The sequence below is a fragment of the Diabrotica virgifera genome, chromosome 5 (assembly GCF_917563875.1).
Source record: "Diabrotica virgifera virgifera chromosome 5, PGI_DIABVI_V3a".
Lineage (NCBI taxonomy): Eukaryota > Metazoa > Arthropoda > Insecta > Coleoptera > Chrysomelidae > Diabrotica > Diabrotica virgifera.
Window position 1 is genome coordinate 66,336,317 of NC_065447.1, and position 20,465 is coordinate 66,356,781.

At 33.1% G+C, this 20,465-nt stretch overlaps 1 protein-coding gene across 1 annotated transcript in view; it reads right to left on the reverse strand.

Annotated features, from left to right (window-relative positions):
- The window catches only part of LOC114339228 (facilitated trehalose transporter Tret1-like), a 52,704-nt gene extending 32,553 nt beyond the window's left edge, over positions 1-20,151 (reverse strand). The window contains exon 1 of the mRNA XM_028289848.2: positions 19,924-20,151. Coding sequence (XP_028145649.2) covers positions 19,924-19,963 — 40 coding nt within the window. The 5' untranslated portion in view covers positions 19,964-20,151. The remainder of the gene's footprint in view (positions 1-19,923) is intronic.
- Positions 20,152-20,465: the final 314 nt, after the last annotated feature.

The following is a 20,465-nucleotide window of genomic DNA, read 5'->3' on the forward strand; positions in this document are numbered from 1 at the left end:
AGTTAAAAATTCGCGTAATGCCTTTGAATTACTTTTAACTAGAGATGGAGCCTTTAACAATTTTTGAATATGTAAGCTAATCACTCGCGATTTGTTTTCGTAGCGATCTTTCAGAGTTTTTACAGCTATATCGAAATTTTCTTCGACAACTTCGATGCTGTCGATCAACTGGAGGGGTTCATTTCGCAGGAACGATTTGAAGTAAATAAATCGTTGCACATTATTGAGCTCTTCATTGTTCACTGTTAGCGTCTCAAAGAGCTGGTAGAACGAGTTCCACTCAGAGAAGGTCCCGGAGTACGTATGCATGGTGATCTCGGGAAACCTAATCTTAGCAGTAGCTACAGTTGAATGAGTGCTATTTGATCTGAGAGGAGGGGGGCCCAACAATAATTCGTCCATCTTACGCTGTAGGCCCGCGAGAATAGAGAAATATTTTTGCTTCGTTGTCACCCTGTCTTCGGCTTCAGTATCGGCTTCATCAATCTCGTCTACCTGGTCCATTACTTTTTCATATTTAAAAAAACAGGTTTTTAATTCTGTTTGCTGAAATTGAAATTGCAGCGCATCCTTTACCGTACTAGCCTTTTGTGAGAGCCAGTTTTCGATCCTCGTAATTTTAGCCTTCAAAGGCGTCCTCTTCTTCTTGAGGTCTTCCATTTTTATCCCGAATTCGATTGAGCACACAAGGCGAGAGAGTCTACCAATACGCGGCAAAGCCTAAATTACACTGGAGAGTTTTTTTCGACAATTATCAAACACCGCGAAAGAATAAGAGTCTAAGTTTACACAGAGATATACAGTCTCCACGTTAAATGTCTACAAAAGTGTTTTTTGACCGTAAAATGCATTTGAGCAGAGTTTACCTTGGATCTGCAATAAAAGTTTAAAAAAATGGAAAAATCTCACCAAATTAGTCCAATTGATACAGCGACAGGCGGCAGGTACTAACTACACACAATAACTTCACTTCCTTTTACTTAGAGTTTATCGCGACGTGAACTAACAAGTCTTGTAAAGGTATTACACACAAAATATGTCCGAATAAGCGACACAACCAAAACGAAAACCCAAACCAAAAATCCGGGTCGATGTAGACCAATAAATGATGTGAGTTACTGAATCTCACCCCACCGTGGCAAAAAGGGTTTAATTATTACCTTTGTCCTAATGGGACATAGGTGAATATTTTTGGACCACACCCGGTTGTCCCAAGCAGAGAATGTCCTTCGATTATACAAAACAGTGAACTTTTAGGAAAACTGGTTCTAAGATTTATTTTGGTCTGGTTTTGTAGTTACTAATTAACATGATATGAAGGGTTGTGCACACGAGAAATAAAGGTGTTAAACGAACAAAACATTTATTAAAAACAACAAATAAGCGGCTTAACGATAAATTGTCTTAGTAGCGAAAGAGAGAGACAAGAGTCTATTATACAAATTTCCGTGTTGACAATTAGCGAGAGGAGTAATTATTGCGAGAGCGTAACGTATTTTCACGGCGAAAAGAGAAACACCCACTGACACCTCGCCTAGAGAGACTGGCTAGAGACTGCTCAATTTTTATTCTAAAACTACATAATATTTCGCAAAAGCGTCGTTTAAACACAACGATAAGTCACAGCAACTAGTTGTGATGACAAGTTGAAACGTTGTTTAGACGCTGCGATTCAATGCGATACCACCTTCAACCCAACTCCAACTTTGATAAGTTGTGCGATGCACCGTTTACACACAGTGATAAGTTGCAACAACTCGATTGACCTTGATAAGTTGTTTGATTTATCGCTGTGTTTAAACGACCCTTAAGAGTAAAGGTCGCGTCATATTATAATGCACGTCGCGTTTTCGGCACGTAGCGTTTGCAGACCGTCAATCGGACTGCCCATTCACATTATCATACATAGAACGTTTACGTTGGTTTCAGTTTGGTGTGGTGCAGATGTGTTTATTGTCACAACACATGTTTACATGACAAATTGCCTCGAAAACTACTTTTTAAATTAGACCGGATAGTATCGTCGCCCCGGCTAGCGAAATTATTCCGATTCGATATTTTTAAACAAACTTACTCAAAAAGAAGTCCTTATAACATATCCACAGGGTGCCGGGCGGTACCGTGGTCGAAAAATTGTTTAAACATTTTTTTTAAACAAATTCACAAAAATATTTTTTTCATTTCGAGCAATATTTTTTTAGATAAACTGGGTCATTCTGGGCAAAAAAGGTCTCTTGTCATTTTTCTCTAAAATTGATTGTTGTCGAGTTACATGCGATTAAAAATTTGAAAAATGCGAAAAGGCCATTTTCAAGGCTTAATAACTCGATTAAAAGTATTATTATGAATTTCAATAAGTGACCAAATCAAGTTTCAAACCCCTTCTTTAAGGTCCCAAATAGATTTTTGTCATTATTTTACTACAAAGCTGTTATTTTTAGTTATTAACAATTAGCGCTATAGTCCAACTGTATCGTCGCCCCCGTTAGCGAAACTATTTCGATTAGATGTTTTTGCACAAACTTACTCAAAAAGAGTCCTTATAACAAACACATCCACAGGGTGCCGGGCGGTGCCGTTGTCAAAAAATTGTTTAACAATTCTTATTAAACAAATTCACAAAAATAATTTTTTCATTACGAACGATTTTTTTTTAGATAATTTGGGTTATTCTTAGCAAAAAACATATCTTGCAAAAATGCGGAAATGGCCATATAACTCGACAACAATCAATTTTAGAGAAAAATCACAAGAGACCTTTTTTGCCCAGAATAACTCAAATTATTTTTGTGAATTTGTTTAACAAAAATTGTTTAAACAATTTTTAGACCACGGCACCGCCCGGAACCCTGCTGATGTGTTATAAGGACCTCTTTTTGAGTAAGTTTGTGCAAAAAAATCTAATTTCGCTAACGGGGGCGACGATACAGTTGGACTATAGCGGTAATTGTTAATAGTTAAAAATAACAGCTTTGTAATAAAATAATGACAAAAATCTCTTCAGGACCTTGAAGAAGTTGTTTGAAACTTGATTTGGTCACTTATTGAAATTCATAATAATAATTTTTAATCGAGTTATTAAGCCTTGATTTTTCGCAATTTTAGAGAAAAATGACAAGAAGCCTTTTTTGCTCAGAATTACCCAAATTATCTAAAAAAAATATTGCTCGAATGAAAAAATATTTTTGTGAATTTGTTTAAAAAAGATTGTTTAAACAATTTTCGACCACGGCACCGCCTGGCACCCTGTGGATATGTTATAAGAACCTCTCTTTGAGTAAATTTGTGCAAAAAATCGAATCGGAATAATTTCGCTAGCGAGGGCGACGATACTGACCGGTCTAAATACTCGGTATCAAATTCAAAGAAATACCTACATAAACAACAAGGGGAAAACGACCCGTATCTGTCAACATCCGAAAAATATTGTTTTCGAATGAACCGAACGCAGACGTAACGTGTCTTATACGCTACGTTACGTGTCTTATACGCACAATATAAATGGTTCAATTTAAAAACCATTAAATTATATTTTTCGCAAACGAAACGCTATGTGACGAAAACGCGACGTGCATTATAATATGAGGCGACTTTATGAATGTCACAAGAGCGTGTTCGTCCACACATGTTTCTACCCTTGAGACCACCGGAGAAGCTAAACAGCAAAACCACATGTCCGTTATCTTTTCTGCTTAACTTAAAAACAAAATTCTTAAATCTCACTAGCAAGTGGTACAGATTGTCCCAACAAATTTAAGAGCGATATTTTTATAAAAATGCGAGATAATTTAACTGTTGTTTTTTTTTAATTTTATAAGAAATACACTTAGCAGCAAAATTAACGCACTTAGTGAATTGAATTTCCTAAACCTCTTGTCCGATTTGAGTGATTTTTTTAATATGTTATAGCCTTATTCTTTAACAATATACCAGCAATAATATTATTGCTAGACAGGTAAGTTGCCATTATATACCGGGCTTCAGAACACCCTATGGAATATTCTATTATTTATAAAATGTTGAAATTAAAACTTAATTGTAGCCTTAGGTTTTCTTAACATTTGTTTTTGATCTATTCGACATGTTCGATAATAAAAGAGATATGTACTTTTATATTACAAATGAGGTTTGCTATATGGTCTTAAACAATATCATTCCAAATCTCGAGAGCTACTGTTTCTACCTCTTGTAAGGTTCTAGGAGGTGGCAAATGCTGTCGTAGTCTTCTGCCAATTATATCACATAAATGTTCGATTGGGTTAAGATCTGGACTATGCGGTGGCCAATTGAAACTCCGAAGATTTACCTGTTGTAAATATTCGGTAACAGTTCGTGCAACGTGAGGTCTTGCATTATCGTGCATTAGCAAAAAACTGTTACCAGTATAAGGAGCCGATACCATGGTAGCTAAGTCCTTCACTATGTAAGGTCCCTGCTTGAACACACTCATCGTGGGTCAAATTCTTTGTAGCGCGTTCCATTTCCATCAAACAACAAAAAATGTTACGGACTTAATTGAAACTTTAAATAATAAATCTACTAATTTTCACAACAAATCAGAACAACAATTGACTATTAACAATTTGATATTTATCAAATTGTTAATTTCTCATAGCCCACTGTAGGCTTGGATATTAAACTAAGCAGAAAATGAAGATTTATCAACGAAAAATATGGCTAGTTGTTAAAGTACCTACCTAACTTTTTTATTTTCCAATATTAGCGAATGAATAAAAAAACAAAATGTTAAGAAAGCCAAAGGCTACAATTGAGTTTTAATTTCAACATTTTATAAATGCTAGAATAGTCCACAGAGCAGTGGCGTAGCTGAAGATTGGGGGCCCCCCGCGACAATTTTTGTGGGCCCCCGTATTATAAACATAACGACTAAGTTAAGTAATAACAGTATAACTACTAAAATATGTGTAAATGACAATGTTTGGCCTTTCTTTAATAAGTCTTCATAAGTTAGTGTTAATAGATTTTTGGGAATAGACATGAAAACCTATTATACAGGGTGTAACAAAAATACAGGTCATAAATTTAATCGCATATTCTGGGACCAAAAATAGTTCGATTGAACCTAACTTACCTTAGTACAAATGTGCACGGAAAAAAAGTTACAGCCCTTTGAAGTTACAAAATGAAAATTGATTTTTTCCAATATATCGAAAACTATTAGAGATTTTTTATTGAAAATGGACATGTGGTATTCTTATGGCAGTAGTATTTTAAGAAAAAATGATAATGAAATTTGGACACCCCATAAAAATTTTATGGGGGTTTGGTTCCTTTAAAGCCCCCCCAAACTTTTGTGTACGTTCCAATTTAATTATTACTGTAGCGCCATTAGTTAAACACAAGTTTTTAAAAACTTTTTTTGTCTCTTAGTACTTTTTCGAAAAGTCAGTTTTTATCGAGATATTTGTCAAATCCACCACATATTTGTATATGGTAAAGTACGATTATGGAGACTTGGTAATAATATGAAAATTTATTTTTATGATTTACATTTTTAAGTATACAGTGGAACCTCGATAAGTCGGACTAATCGGGACCGCGGCCGATCCGGGTTGTCGAAAATCCGGGTTAGCCGGAGAATATGGTAAAAATTAACAAAATATGGTATACTTAGAGATAAACTCCATTATAAATGTAAAAACATGAAATACATATGCACAGTACATCTAAATTACGTACAGTTGTATAGAGTATTGTTTATTTCTTGGTAAAAAAACTCAGTCAAAGTGAAAAAATTTTGTTTTGTCTGATGAAAATCGGTCCGGGTTAGCCGGACTTCCGGGTTATCGGGGGCCGACTTATCGAGGTTCCTCTGTATTTTGAACCATATTAAAAAAGAAACCACATCTCGATAAAAGATGCTTTATCAAAAAAATACAAAGAGGCAAAAAAGTTTTAAAAACACTGTGTTTAACTAATAGTACCGCAGTAATAGTTTAATTGGAACGTACACAAACATTTGGAGGGTTTAAAGGAACAAAACCCTCATAAAATTTTTATGTAAACATATTAAAAAGAAGCCGCAACTCGATAAAAACTGCCTTATCGAAAAAAAAACTAAGAGGCAAAAAAGTTTTAAAAATATTGAATTTAACTAATGGCACCACAATAATAATTTATTTGGAACGGACACAAAAGTTTGGGGAGGTTTAAGGGAACAAAACCCCCATAAAATTTTTATGGGGCGCACAATTTCACTATCATTTTTCTTTAACATGTTCTTTCCATAAGAATGCCACATGTCCATTTTCAACAAAAAATCTCTAATGGTTTTCGATATATTCAAAAAAATCGATTTTCATTTTGTAACTTCAAAGGGCTGTAACTTCTTTTGTGTGCATATTTGTACTAAGGTAAGTTAGGTTCATTCGAACTATTTGTGGTCCCAGAATATGTGGTTTAATTTATGACCTGTATTTTTGTTACACCCTGTATACATGTCTCTTAATACGACAAACGTATTAGTAAGTTGTTGCAATATTATAACGAAATTTACATTGGAAACATGAACTTCAAAACTTTTTTGCTACAAATTATTTTTTCGTCCCAGCTGAGCCCATTGTAAAATTTTTTATACGTTTTATTGGTTTATTTTTTAAATTCCGGTATAATACCCCACTTCTTCCCACATAACAATGATGTTCGCATCATGTTCTAAGCATATCCTACCAACATTCGTCGAAGTATATCCTTTTTAGTATATGCATAGTACAAGCATAGCATGTACCATAAAAAACATTCTAAATTTCATGTTCTTTGCATGTGCTTCGAAGAATATTCTTGCACCGAATATACTGAGCACATTCGTGTACGTAGTATCTCGGAATGTTCGTAAAAGTTTATTCTTAGAATATACCTTAATCGAATATTCTTAGTATATGCGTAAGTATATGCAAAAGTATATGCTTAACACATACTTGTATATACTTTTAAAATATCTTAAAAAGAATATACTGTATGTATGTACCTATAGGAAGAAGAATAATGTTAGCCTATAGATTATCAACTTCGCGTTAAGAATAATTAATAAAATTTAGGTATTTTGGTAGGTACTACTGAACTATCTAATTCATCATTTTTTTAAACCGTTTTAATTGTATGGTAAAAAAGTTTAAAACTTAATTCTATTGAAGAAAAATGAGAAATTCTCGTTTCGTTTTCAATTGAAATGAATACACCATTTTGATTTGAGTTTATACCATAAAAATATTTTTACCTATAATTTTCGGGAATCCGGAAACGGCCATTCATTGTCATTCTGACCCTTGCATTGCATATTTTATACCTGCACAAGGGAAGGGGGTAGGTAACAAAAAGGCAAAATATGAAAATAGTTTCCAGTACAGTGAAGGCATTTATGTCTACGCTGTGAGGAAGAAGCGACTGTATTTGTAGCTACAAGGACTAAAACATTTTAAGAACATAAAAAGCAGCTTGAAAATAATAAATTCATATTGGTACTTCAATATTTCCTAAATACCTAGTAAGTAAAAGTATGTATAATGTATATAGATACCTATAAATTTTAGTAATTTACATACATATTATATTTAATATTTGGCTATTATATAATTATATAAGCAGCATTTTTATTTTGATGTGCACATAATAACTAAATATATTACTTATATTTTATATATAGGCTACTTACCCATATAATATTTATTATACATAGGTACCTATATAACTAACTGAAGTTTATATATTTTATACTTACTTTTTACGTAATATTGTAGAATGTAATAATACATTCTCATATGCAATTAGAATATGTAAATATAATATATTAGTAGAACCTAGGATGAGATTGGGTGATGTTGAAAACATACTTCTGAGAAATATAGCACATCCTTGGAATATTCTTCCCATATACTAAAAATATGTGCGATAGTACATTTTAAGTATATACATAGAAGGTATATAGCACTTCCTTGGAATATTCTTCCCATATACTAAAAATATGTGCCCTAGTACATTCTAAGTATGTAACTAGAAGGTATATAGCATTTCCTTGGAATATTCTTCCCATATACTAAAAATATGTGCGATAGTACATTCTAAGTATATAAATAGAAGGTTTATAGCACCTACTTAGAATCTTCTAAAAAGTATGTTCTTGGTATATACTGAAAAGAAGTGCGGTAGTACATTCTAAGTATATACATAGAACGTTTAAGTACTGTAATGTAGTATATACTCAGTATATGCTCTGCACATTCGCAATGGTAATTACGCATATTCTAAGTATATACTTTTTCTGAAAAGTATGTTCTATGAATCTACTAAGAACATGAAATTGTTATGTGGGTTTTGCTATTCCTGCTGCTTCTGCTAAAGTTTCGGAAAACGAATTTCTCATTAAAGATTTTAACGCGTTTTTTCAAAAAGTTGAAAACTCTACCGTTTCAGATTGCAAAAGTTTAATGTTAGATTAATAAAGTTAAGTATTTTTGATCGAATAGTAATGATAACGGCAAATTCAAAATTATTCATAACATGCTCTAATAATGCATAAGCTTATAATTTTTCATCGTTTTTTTTAGATAGCAATGGAATTTTCGTTAAAGATTTCATTACTTGTCGGAAAGCTCGAAGCAAAGCCACATCAGCAGCATGTCTGGATGACCACCGGGTTTCACATAATCTTTTAAGTGTTGGCGATGAATCCAAAGTAATAATAGTACATAGTACATCGCATCTTTTAATACTTGCACTAAAAACATATAATCTCTTAATTATATCGTAAAAAACAACTCCTGTACACCAGCAACGGAATCACTCAACACTAGGTTCAGATTATTCAGATTATGGGATGCACATTAATCATAGGAAGCTGTTTTTCAATGTCAGTTATGCGCCTTTGTAGGTACACCTGAATATACACCACTCATAACGCTTGATCACACTCCTTTCCTCTGCAGTTGTCTACCGAAAGACCTTTGCACTTTGGTCTAACATGCGAATAAATCCCAAAAAACTTTCAACAACTTCTGCTTTGGAAGGTAAATTATTTTCATCGCAATTTATTTTTACGTACCGGAAAATAAAATTAATAGTAGGGGAGGAAAGTATGCTAAATTTGCAGTTACTCGAGCGTTATGGGGACTTATTGGGTGTGAAGATTAGGTCCTAAAACCAAAAAAAGTTTAGTAAAGTTTTGCATTTAAGTGGGGACTTTCCATTTTTTAATTTAATTTTCCATTTCCAACAATCATTTTTTCCGATTAAATGTCTCGAATAAGAGTTACTTATTTTTACGTAAGGAATCCAAATCTGCAATAAAAAATGGGGCTACTATTTAATATTTTAAAGTAACCCCCCATCGCACCTCCGAGGGGGTCGTGTTTGGCGTCATTCGATAGATTTTTCAATAATATTGAATACGTATATTTTGCAGTTTTTCGATGTGATATTTATTTCGCGAAATATCGCGTGGTTTCTATTTAAAATTTTAAATTTACCCTCTCCCTCTCCGTGTCGGGTCGAGTTTGGTATCATTCGATAGATTTTTAAAAAATATTGGAAACGTATTTTTTATTTTTTCGATCTGACGTCTATTTCTCGAAATATTCGCTTTTTTCTTGTGAAACTTTGTGGCCCACCCATTTCCTTACGCCCCGCTCAAACCGTCAGATTTTTGAAATATATACTGTTCTGCGTGTACTTAACTTACCTTATCTTAATCTGACGATTTAGAGTTTTTCTGAGGATAGAATTTTTTTTCGGGCCCCCTTAACGAACTCCCCTGTATTAAGACTAATATATGGAAGTGGTACATTTACAGGCAACAGGGTTTCTCCCCATGTCATATTATGACGCGCTCGAGTAACTGCAAAAATCCCCGCTTGGGCTCCCCTACCATAAGCTGATCTTTTTTTTGAAATATCTTGAGTGGTATCAAGTTTGAGGGATATCAGTTTCTTGAGCTTGAGCTAGCAAATTTATAACTTCGTTTTGCATTTGGGAGCTCAAGTTATTTGTTTTAAGTTATTGTTTTTATCGATTAATTTAGCTAAAACAGGATCATATTTAGCTAGTAAAAGAACCACCGACAAAAAAATTATCTTTTTGGGATTCACTTTCATCTACACTACCAACATGTCCACGAAACGCTAAATTGCACCCGGAAAGAGAGAGTTACGTCAATTACCTGCTTCATTACTTCCTTTCAAATTCCCTATTTTGATGCTTATTGGGGAAATATATTTTGCTCTCCTTTAAAGAAAGTAAAAGTATGAAGCTTAAAGGCCTTTAAGGGGCCCCTCCTAACGTCGGAGCCCCCCGCCTTGCGGGCCCTGCGGGCCTGTCAGCTACGCCACTGCCACAGAGTGTTCCGAGCTTTTACAAAAAAACACAGTGTGATTGGTATACCCGGTATACAATGACAACTTATAGCAACAATATTATTACAAGGATATTGTTAAAGAATAAGCCTATAATATATTCAAAAGTCACTAAAATCGGACAAGAGGTTTAGGAAATTTGATATATCAAACTGGTCCCATTATCAACTTTGATATTGTTCTTTTCATGATCATTTTTCAGTGCGTAACAAATAATAGGAAAAAAGGTAAGTCCGTGATAATACACATTTATGACATTTATTCTAACATGACATTTTAGTTAAATCTGACAGTTGTCACATTTTATTTTCAATTTGGAATAAAAACAAATCAAATGTGTTTCTTGCATTTATAAAATGGTATTTTCTTTGATTTGTATAGTCTTATAAATTATAGAGATTATATTTGTAATATTATTATCTAATTAAAAAAAATAATTATTTTTTTATTATGGCTGAAATATGATCATGAGAAACAGAATAGTGATTTAATTTATAAAAGAATATGATTATGATCACAATTATTTTTTGATCTATCTTTATGCGTCATTAGACATAGGCGTAACCAGGGGGGTTTTGGGGGTTATAACTCCCCCCATTGGGATGTACTTTGAGCTTTATACGCTTAACACCATACCCCTCAGAGACCTTCCAGTAGTTGTAACCCCCCCCTTAGGATCATCCTGGTTACGCCTATGTCATTAGATGTACAGTGAGCACGTAAAGTATGGAAACAAAGTTATCTGTGATACCCCGTATGATAAAATAGTAAGAAAATGTTGGTTATGTATATTAGACGGACCAGCGATTTAAAATTTTATATTTTCGAGCTCGTGTTTAGTGATCAAAATCGGTTAAACTGTTTAGAAGTTATCGAGCTCAAAAATTTACCCTAAATTATTTTAATATTTCACGGATTGCCTGATCACAAATTTAGCGCCCTAAACAACAGAACTATTTCGACGATAATGGTTTATTGGTTTATAACGCTTAACGTGTAACTAATCGAGAAACATTACGTTCAGGTTCATACATTTAGTTTATACAAACTTAACTAGAAAACATACAACTAGAAAAACTCACTGGCGAAGCGTTCATGTTACCACCTGTTTACCTGTTACCATTGCTAACTGTTAAAAATCTTGCAAATAAATATTTTATGACGATAAATAATTCCATTTACCAATATTTTTACCAATAGAAATATATTATTATATTATGTGTTAATTGTACCTAATTCAGTAAATAGCCAACTACTCGTAGACACACGAAAATATAATCGAGTTAATGTGACTCAGTTGCACTTTATTATACTCTGTTACCAGTCTCATTTGTGGTTACAATGGTTATATACTCGTTGTCGCTCGGGACCGGCTAGTGTCTGAAAATTTTGAAGGAGCGACGGCGTAAGCCCGTAAGCGCGCTGTGTATATCAGTAGCCCTGTTACCAGATTTAAATTTGGTTACAGTACCTATAAAAAGTGTGCGTGCAGTTAACCATGGATGAGTGTCGCTGCGTAATTGGTCAACTACTTGAAAAGTAATTCTCCTTGTATAATTTTGAAGAAAAAAATGAGATTATTGAAAATGAAAGACCTATTTTAAACAATTTAAAAAAAGGAAGAAAAAAAAGTAGTTTGAGATTTTAAATTTAGTCGGTACAGTGAAAATCCTTGGTTATGTGGTTGCAAGAAAAATATACTGTTTTGTTGGCCATGTCTTCTAGTTTCTACAGAAAAATGGGTGGACCAGATTCACGATTTACATAGTTTTAGAGTTTTAAAAAGGAGACATGAAATTTCTCCGTTACCTACATGTAAAATGTATACCCAATTTGATTCAGTTTGGCAAAACAAGAATTGAAAGTTCTATGTTTTGTGATTTATGTTCCTAATATCTTTAGAAATAAAGAAAATGGACGTTTTTATTCTTTAATATGTGTTTTAACTAAAACAAAAGTTTGAGACACCCTGTAGAGAAGAAAAGGTACAAAGGTACCTTTTCGAAATATTAGTATGGTATAGTTAGACCCAAACCCAGACATCCAAAGTGAAAGTTATCCTCCAACACCAAATTGTTCTATATGGTCCACATAATGTTCAGAAAAAAGTCACACCATTTTCAGCGTCGTGTTTGGGGGGGGGGGGGGGGAGAGGGGAGAAAAATCTGTTCTCAAATTCCTAGTTTTGTTACGTTTTTCGTCAATATTTCTAAAACTAAGCGGTTTAGCATGAACAACCCTTTACACAAAATTGTTCTACATTAAATTTGAAATAAAAAAGGCCCTATGCATAACAATTCTAAAATGAACGGTTCCAAAGTTACGGAGGTAGTATAGTATAATTGGTCCAAAAAAGGCCTAACCCAGACATCAAAAGTAAAAGTTTTCCTTCAACACCAAATTGTTCTATATGGTCCACATATTGTTCAGTAAAAGGTTACACCATTTTGAGCGTCCGGTTTGGGAGGGAGATGGGGGAGAAATCGGTAAATTAGTAGTTTTTTTATGTTTTTCGTCAATATTTCTAAAACTATGCTTTAGCGTAAGGAATGTTCTATAGAAAAATGTTCTATATAAAATTTAAAATAAAAAAGGTTCTATACATAATTGTTATAAAATCAACGGTTCCAGAGTTACGGAGGGTGAAAAGTGGAGGTTTTCGATACTTTTTATATTTACCGATTTCTCCCCCCTCTCCCCCCAAACCCGACGCTCAAAATGGTGTGACTTTTTTCTGAACATTATGTGGACCATATAGAACAATTTGGTGTTGGAGGATAACTTTCACTTTGGATGTCTGGGTTTTTGGTATAGTTAAATCATAAATATTGCCCAAAAAATATAAAAAGTATCGAAAACCTCGACTTTTCACCCTCCGTAACTCTGGAACCGTTGATTTTATAACAATTATGTATACAATATTTTTTGTTTTAAATTTCATGTAGAACATTTTGGTATATAACATTGTTTACGCTAAAGCATAGTTTTAGAAATATTGACGAAAAACGTAAAAAAACTACTAATTTACCGGCTTCTCTCCCATCTCCCTCCCAAACCGGACGCTCAAAATGGTGTAACTTTTTACTGAACAATATGTGGACCATATAGAACATTTTGGTGTTGGAGGAAAACTTTTACTTTGGATGTTTGGGTTAGGCCTTTTTTGGACCAGTTATACTATACTACCTCCGTAACCTTGGAACCATTCATTTTAGAAAGATTATGCATAGGGCCTTTTTTATTTCAAATTTAATGTAGAACAATTTTGTATAGAGGGTTGTTCATGCTAAACCGCATAGTTTTAGAAATATTGGCGAAAAACTTAAAAAAAACTACGAATTTACCGATTTCTCCCCCTCTCCCCCCAAACCCGACGCTCAAACTTTTTTCTGGACATTGTGTGGACCATATAGAACAATTTGGTGTTGAAGGATAACTTTCACTTTGGATGTCTGGGTTATGCCATCTTTTGGATCAACTATACTATACTATATATGGAAATTGTATTGTAGTCTAATATTTTTGAATATTTTATTTTTTAGTTTCTCTGATATCTTTAATAATAAAGAAACTAGACGGTTTCACTTTTTAATATGTGTTTTAACTGACGACATGTGATACGTGAGGAGACCATGTCTTATCATACCACTAAGCTGAAATTATTTCCTATATCTAGTGCGAAAGGAACAGGGAGTTCAAAGAAAGAAAATCTGTGGAATGGACCTCTCGCTATTTAAAGAGCATCCACGTATACACCAAATCCGTACTTACTCTCAAGGAAATTCCACCCCCAAACATTACAGAGCCTCCATTAAACAACCTTGTTTCTCTTATGTTGCGCTGTGCATACCGCTCACTTGATCGACCAATAACTCTCAAGGTGTCGACCAGAATAATTGTTAACGTTATGTGCCTTTCTGTTTTTAAAGGTTTGTTAAATGCTATTTTTTATTGTTAATTTGCTTTGGTTTCCGTTAAAATACATCATGTTAAAGAATAAACCTGTCTATTTTCCTTGTTTCTAAAGATATCAGGGACATTCAAAAAACAAAAAGTTCACAAATCATAAGACTACGATACAATTTTGATGTATACCCACTGTTTCGAACAAGATAACTTCTACTTTAGATTAACTTCTTTATCTTGTTCTACTCCTTAATTTGCCAGGTTTCGAAGTAAAAACCAATCAAATTAGGTTAGCTGCAACTAATTAATGGAAACTCAGTCAAATTTCGGTCTTTTTACAAATTTTCCAACGTTTTATTACTTTTCCTCTGACACTGACAACTATCAATTTTTTTATATAAATAAATAGCTTAGATATATAAATAAATAGCTTAGATATATAAATAAACAGCTTTTATATAAATAAATAGGTGAGACTTAAAATATTAACTTTGTTTACAAATTAGATAGCGACTGAAAAACTATCTAACTTGACATCTGCACTAACTAATTTTCTAATTGTTATTAGTCCAAAGAAATGGTTTAAACATATTGAAACACCCACACTTGCACCTTGTCCTTCCTACAGGGTGTCTCAAACTTAATATCAGAAAAACGTACTTTTCTTCCACCCGGTATAATTTAAAAAAGAAGTTTGAGTAAACCTTTGCCAACAGTGTACCTACATTCCAAACAAAAATATAAAATAATAAAAACAAGCTGAAAATGCGAGCATTATCATAATGAAAACTTTGTTTATTTACGTATTTAAATTCATAATATGGAAAATTTCTATTATGAAAATTTGTTTAGTATTAAATGCTATGTTTTAATATGCAATTATATCCTAATTTAAATATTGTGAACTATAAAAGTACTCTACTCTCGAACAAAATTCATATTTTTTGACATACCTCGAATAAAATTGATAAAATTTGATATATGATGATTGCATCTTAGATTTTAGACCATGCAGATCTTTTTATGAAGAATAACTTTTCTTCGTAAAATTAATAATAAAAGAGTTATGAATGAAAATGATATTGGTATCCGTAATTTGAGAAAAATTTTCAAATATTTTTTATCTTTAGAAGGATGTACAAGTAATAATTGCATATTAGAACATAGTTTTTAACTCCAAACAACTTTTTATAATAACACTTTTCAATATTGTGAAAAATAAAGATACGTTAATCTTGATCGAACTTCATATTTTTTGACATACCTCGTATAATATAGATTTGATATCTAATAAAAATAAATAAATACAAAATAAACAGTTTTTCTTGAAAATAGTGAACTGTAATTTAACATTAGGTACATTAACATAAATAAATAAAATTTGTTTATCTGACATTTCAATTTTATGTTGACGTTTAGTTGCGTCAAACGAAAACAAAGTAGAGTTGACGTTTCTATGTCGGAAGAAAATGTCAATTTAAAGGAGGCTTGTGACGTCACAATGACGAATTTGAGGTCGGATATCTCGAAGATGGTTAGAGATAGCGAAATGCCTTTTTCAGATTTGGATTCAGAAGACAAAACTACATACGAATCCATCGCTAGGTGGCCTCTAGATATTTTAGGAGCGGCAACGCAATAACACAAACACTTTTGCGAATTTATAAACGAAGAGTTTTCGTTGAAAATAGCGGAATCCCTTAATCTGTTCATGGAAAAATCAACTATGAAAATGAGCATAATTTTAGGTGATGCCTAACTTTTAAAACTATATTTATCAGCTCTTCTGTAGCTTGATTATTGTGTGCGCCACTCATTTACCGTGTTTAGAGGTTTTTTATGCTTGTATTGACATACAACAGACTTTAGAAATAATATTTAATTAAAATAAAAATTACTACACCAACCAACGATTATAAACAGTTCATAATATATTAAGCGAGCGCTTTTATTGATCTTATTTTTGTTTTGAAAAAGGTGATAATCAGCAATACGGATAATGCTCATATTGCGCAAAATATTGTTATGGTATTAATTTTAAAATATTTATTTATAGATGTTTCCGAGTAATAAAAATGTAATCAATATGCCGATATATTTATAATAGCTTATGCAGTTGCAATTTACAGCCTTTGACACTCACTTTTAACTTTTCTTCTCCTTTAACATTCTTATAAGGATAAGAAAAAATCACCGAATAAACCTTCTTAAATATCCGAAATTGTTTGTGTACCTATTAGTCGATCATTTTTTGTTATCTTGTCTGTTGAAATATTCTAGACAACGAATTGCATTTCTCTATTAATATTTGTGTATCATAAGTGAAATAATAATTCAAACAGATTCAAGTCAAAATGACATTTGACAGAAAGTTTAAAACACATTATGTACATTTATTACGGACTACAGAAAAATGTAATGAAGCGTAAATATTTTAACTATCCAAAGACGAAAACAGCAAAAATAAGAATGGAGAAGGAAGACCTGAACATCATCGGAGTATACGGCCCAGAAAATAATAAAAGTCCCAAACAACAATGGAAACATTTTATGATCAATTGCAACAAGTAGTAGATCAAGTTAGAAGAAAGTTGATAATATTGAAGGATCTTAACGCTCGAATAGACATCTAAGTAATACCCGGGATTAAGCAAAATCACAATGAGAATGTAAAAAAATAAAATGGAGAACTGATGATAAACTTCTGCGCAAATAACGAACTTAAAATTAAAAACCCCTTTAAACCTACACAAATATACATTCAATGACACTCGTGGACAAAGAACTATGATAGATTATGTTGTAATTAACAGAAATATACATCCTTCAAAAATAAACGATGTAAGATGCCTCAACTCGGCAGATGTAGGTAGTGACCACAGCCTAGTATTATTTAAACTAAGAATCACCATGAAATACTTCACACCTAAAAGAGTGGCATCAACACAAACAAAAATCAGAAGTACTAAATACGGAATCCACGGAATACTTATACAGAAAAAGAATACCGGAGAAAATTGCTGAGAATGGAATATTAGATAACGATAAGGAATATAATAATAGGATAATATAAGATAACATCAAGGAAAGGTGGGAAAAACTCAAAAGTAACATAATTAACGCGGCAACAGAATCACTTGGAGAGAGGAAAGTAACCAGTACTTATTTATCAAAAAAGAAAACTCCATGGTTTCGAGAAGAAGTGAAGACAAAATGTAAAGAAAAGAAGAAATCCTTTTTACAATACAGAACACAACAAACGCAATAGGCATACAACCACGACAAACGAATCAGAACCGAAGCGAGCACTTTAGTGAGACAAATAAAAAGGGAACACTGGGAGAGCTTCTCAAACCAGATAAAACACGACTCTTACGGAACACAAAAGGAAATATATAAAATAATCAGAGGACAAAGAAAAGAGAAGAACGAACTAATAAAAACGAAACACATTCAGAAGGAAACTTAGGCAGACTATTTTCGATCTCTATTTGCTAAATGTGACGATAATGAACCACCAACACCTGAAGTGAGAACAAACGAAGAAATAAAAATTGAAGAAGCAGAGGTAAAGAAGCATTAAGGAAATATAGAAAATCACCAGGAAAGGACAGAATATTGAATAAACTCCTAAAGTACGGACGACATGATCTGACCAACCAACTACTAAAACTAATCCAAAAAATAATAGAACAAAACCTCCTCCTCCTCCTCTATCTGTTCTCCTTCGTAAGGATGTAGTGGCGTCATGTAAGTCGTTTGACTATTTCTATCCAATCCTCTCTCTCCTGTGCGTGAACAAAACATAATACCACAAAAATGGAGATCAAGCAATACCTCTCTTCAAAAAGGGAAAAAAATCAGAATCAATTTATCAAACATACCACTACAATTAACGACCAAAATGACAACAAACAAACTAAAAAAATATATATGTAACATTAGCAGAAGAACAACAAGGTTTTAGGTCGGGAAGCTCATGCCCCGACGCTATATTTATAGTGAGGCAGGTTCAAGAGTAATCCTTAGAATACAACAAGCCGGCATAGTTATGTTTCGTGGACCTTAAGAAGTCATTTGACAGGGTCAAATTAAATTATCTATTATTGTACTCAAGAGTGGTGCTTCTAGGATTAATTAAAATGATCGACAATATCTACCAGAACAACACAATAATAGTAAAAGTAGATGAAGAACTAACTGACTTAATTGAAGCTGGCAATGAGACAGGAAGACTTCCTGAGTCCAATATTGTTCAATCTGATCATGGATGAAATAATAAACAAAGTAAGAACTATGCCAAAGTAAAAACAACTTAAAAATAATCTGCTATTGCAGACGACGCAAAAATAATCTCTCAAAGTGAAGATGATTTACAACGTATGCTACACCAATTTAATATAACCGCTAGAAAATTTAACATATTATTTTGTCCAAAAAAAACCAAATGCATGGTTATAACAGCAAATCTAATAAGATGTAAATTAGAACTGGAGGGTCACATAATAGAAAAAGTCGTAGTTTAAATATCTGGGCATTACACTATCTAGCTACGGAAAGTTCAAAACAGAAGTGGAAGATCAAGTGAATAAAGCAAACAGAGTTGCAGGTTATCTGAATAAAACAATATGGAGAAATAAAAATATCGGAAAAGAAGTAGAAGACGGAATTTACAAAACAGTCATCAGACCAATAATGAAATAAGCAGCAAAAACACGGCCTGATACAGAAAGGACAAAAGAATGCTAGAAATACTAGAAAAACCCTTCGAAAAATCGATGGTAAGACACTGTACGATAGAGCTAGAAGTGAAGATATCTACGACGGAGATGCAAGGTGGACAACATTAATAACTGGGTAAAAAACAGAAGAGTAGAATGGAATGACCACATAAGCCAAATGAATTCAATAAATAGAGTAGTAAGAACGGCGAGAGCTGGTTTTCCAATAGGAAAACGATCAGTGAGAAGACCAAGGAAACGATGGAATGACAACTTAATGGAGGCACATTGAAAAACAGACACATGTCATGAATCATGTCTGCACAAAAAGAAGAAGAAGAAAAAGAAAGACGAAAACTTGAGTAGGTATGGGGTGAGAGGATAAAAATACTCATTATTACAACTCATTATGCTACGTAAAATTTGAGGAAAGCGAATTGTGGGAAGACGAAAAATATCCTGGCTCAAGAACCTGAGGGGATGGATTGGATGCAGTTGTGTAAAACTATTTAGAGCGGCAGGGAACAAGGTGCATGTAGCTATGACGATTTATTTCCATACACATTTAAAGTATTTTATTACAAATATTAGATAAATATAGTTATTTTCCTAACAAGTGCAGAAAGTCATTCTTTTCCGCACGCGTCTGCAGTTTAGAAAGTTCGGCAAGCAGTCGAGTGCGGAAAAGAGACTTTCTGCAAGAGTTACAACATATCTAAATTAACACGCGTGCGGAAAAGTAAAAACCGCGTGCGGAAAAGTAACACGCGTGTGGAAAAGTAACACGCGTGCGGAAAAGTGAAACTTTCTAAACTAAAATGCGTGCGCGAAAGTAGACATTTTTGCACGCTCGTAGAAAAATATAATTTATTTTCATTAAAATCGTAAACTTAAAATTACTGAGTAAGAATAAAAAAACAATTAGCGCTTACCTATCAATACAACCAGAATAGAACTCTCGAATACCTTCATAATAATAATAATACTAATACACAGTTTTTCCTGTTTCTTAAAATTTCAATGAACTAGAAATATATGTTCAAAGATAAAATGGAGAGAGGAGCGACAGAGGTCATTGTATGAGAGATTTAGCAAATGAAAAATTGTAGTGTCAGCTTGTGACTTGCGTCTCAAAACTATACTGAACTACGACCTCTTGTGATTAGTTTGTTAACACTGAATTTCCGATTTACTGGAAATTTGTTTTTGATAGATTCAGAGCCGTTTCTACGGTATTTTAGTTAAAATTTTCAATTATATTAATTAATTAAAAATCAAACAACAGCTTGTCTCATTTGGGTTCAGAGGTGATCCACCATCCCCATATAGCTGTTTCTGTTTCTCCAGACATCTTCAGTGGGGCTACATGGACACCTATGAATCGAAACGAAACCAAATTGCCTATTTATAGGGCAGTCAATGAGGGTATTTAGCTCCGAATTCCATCCTTCTACATCTACATATTTACTTGATA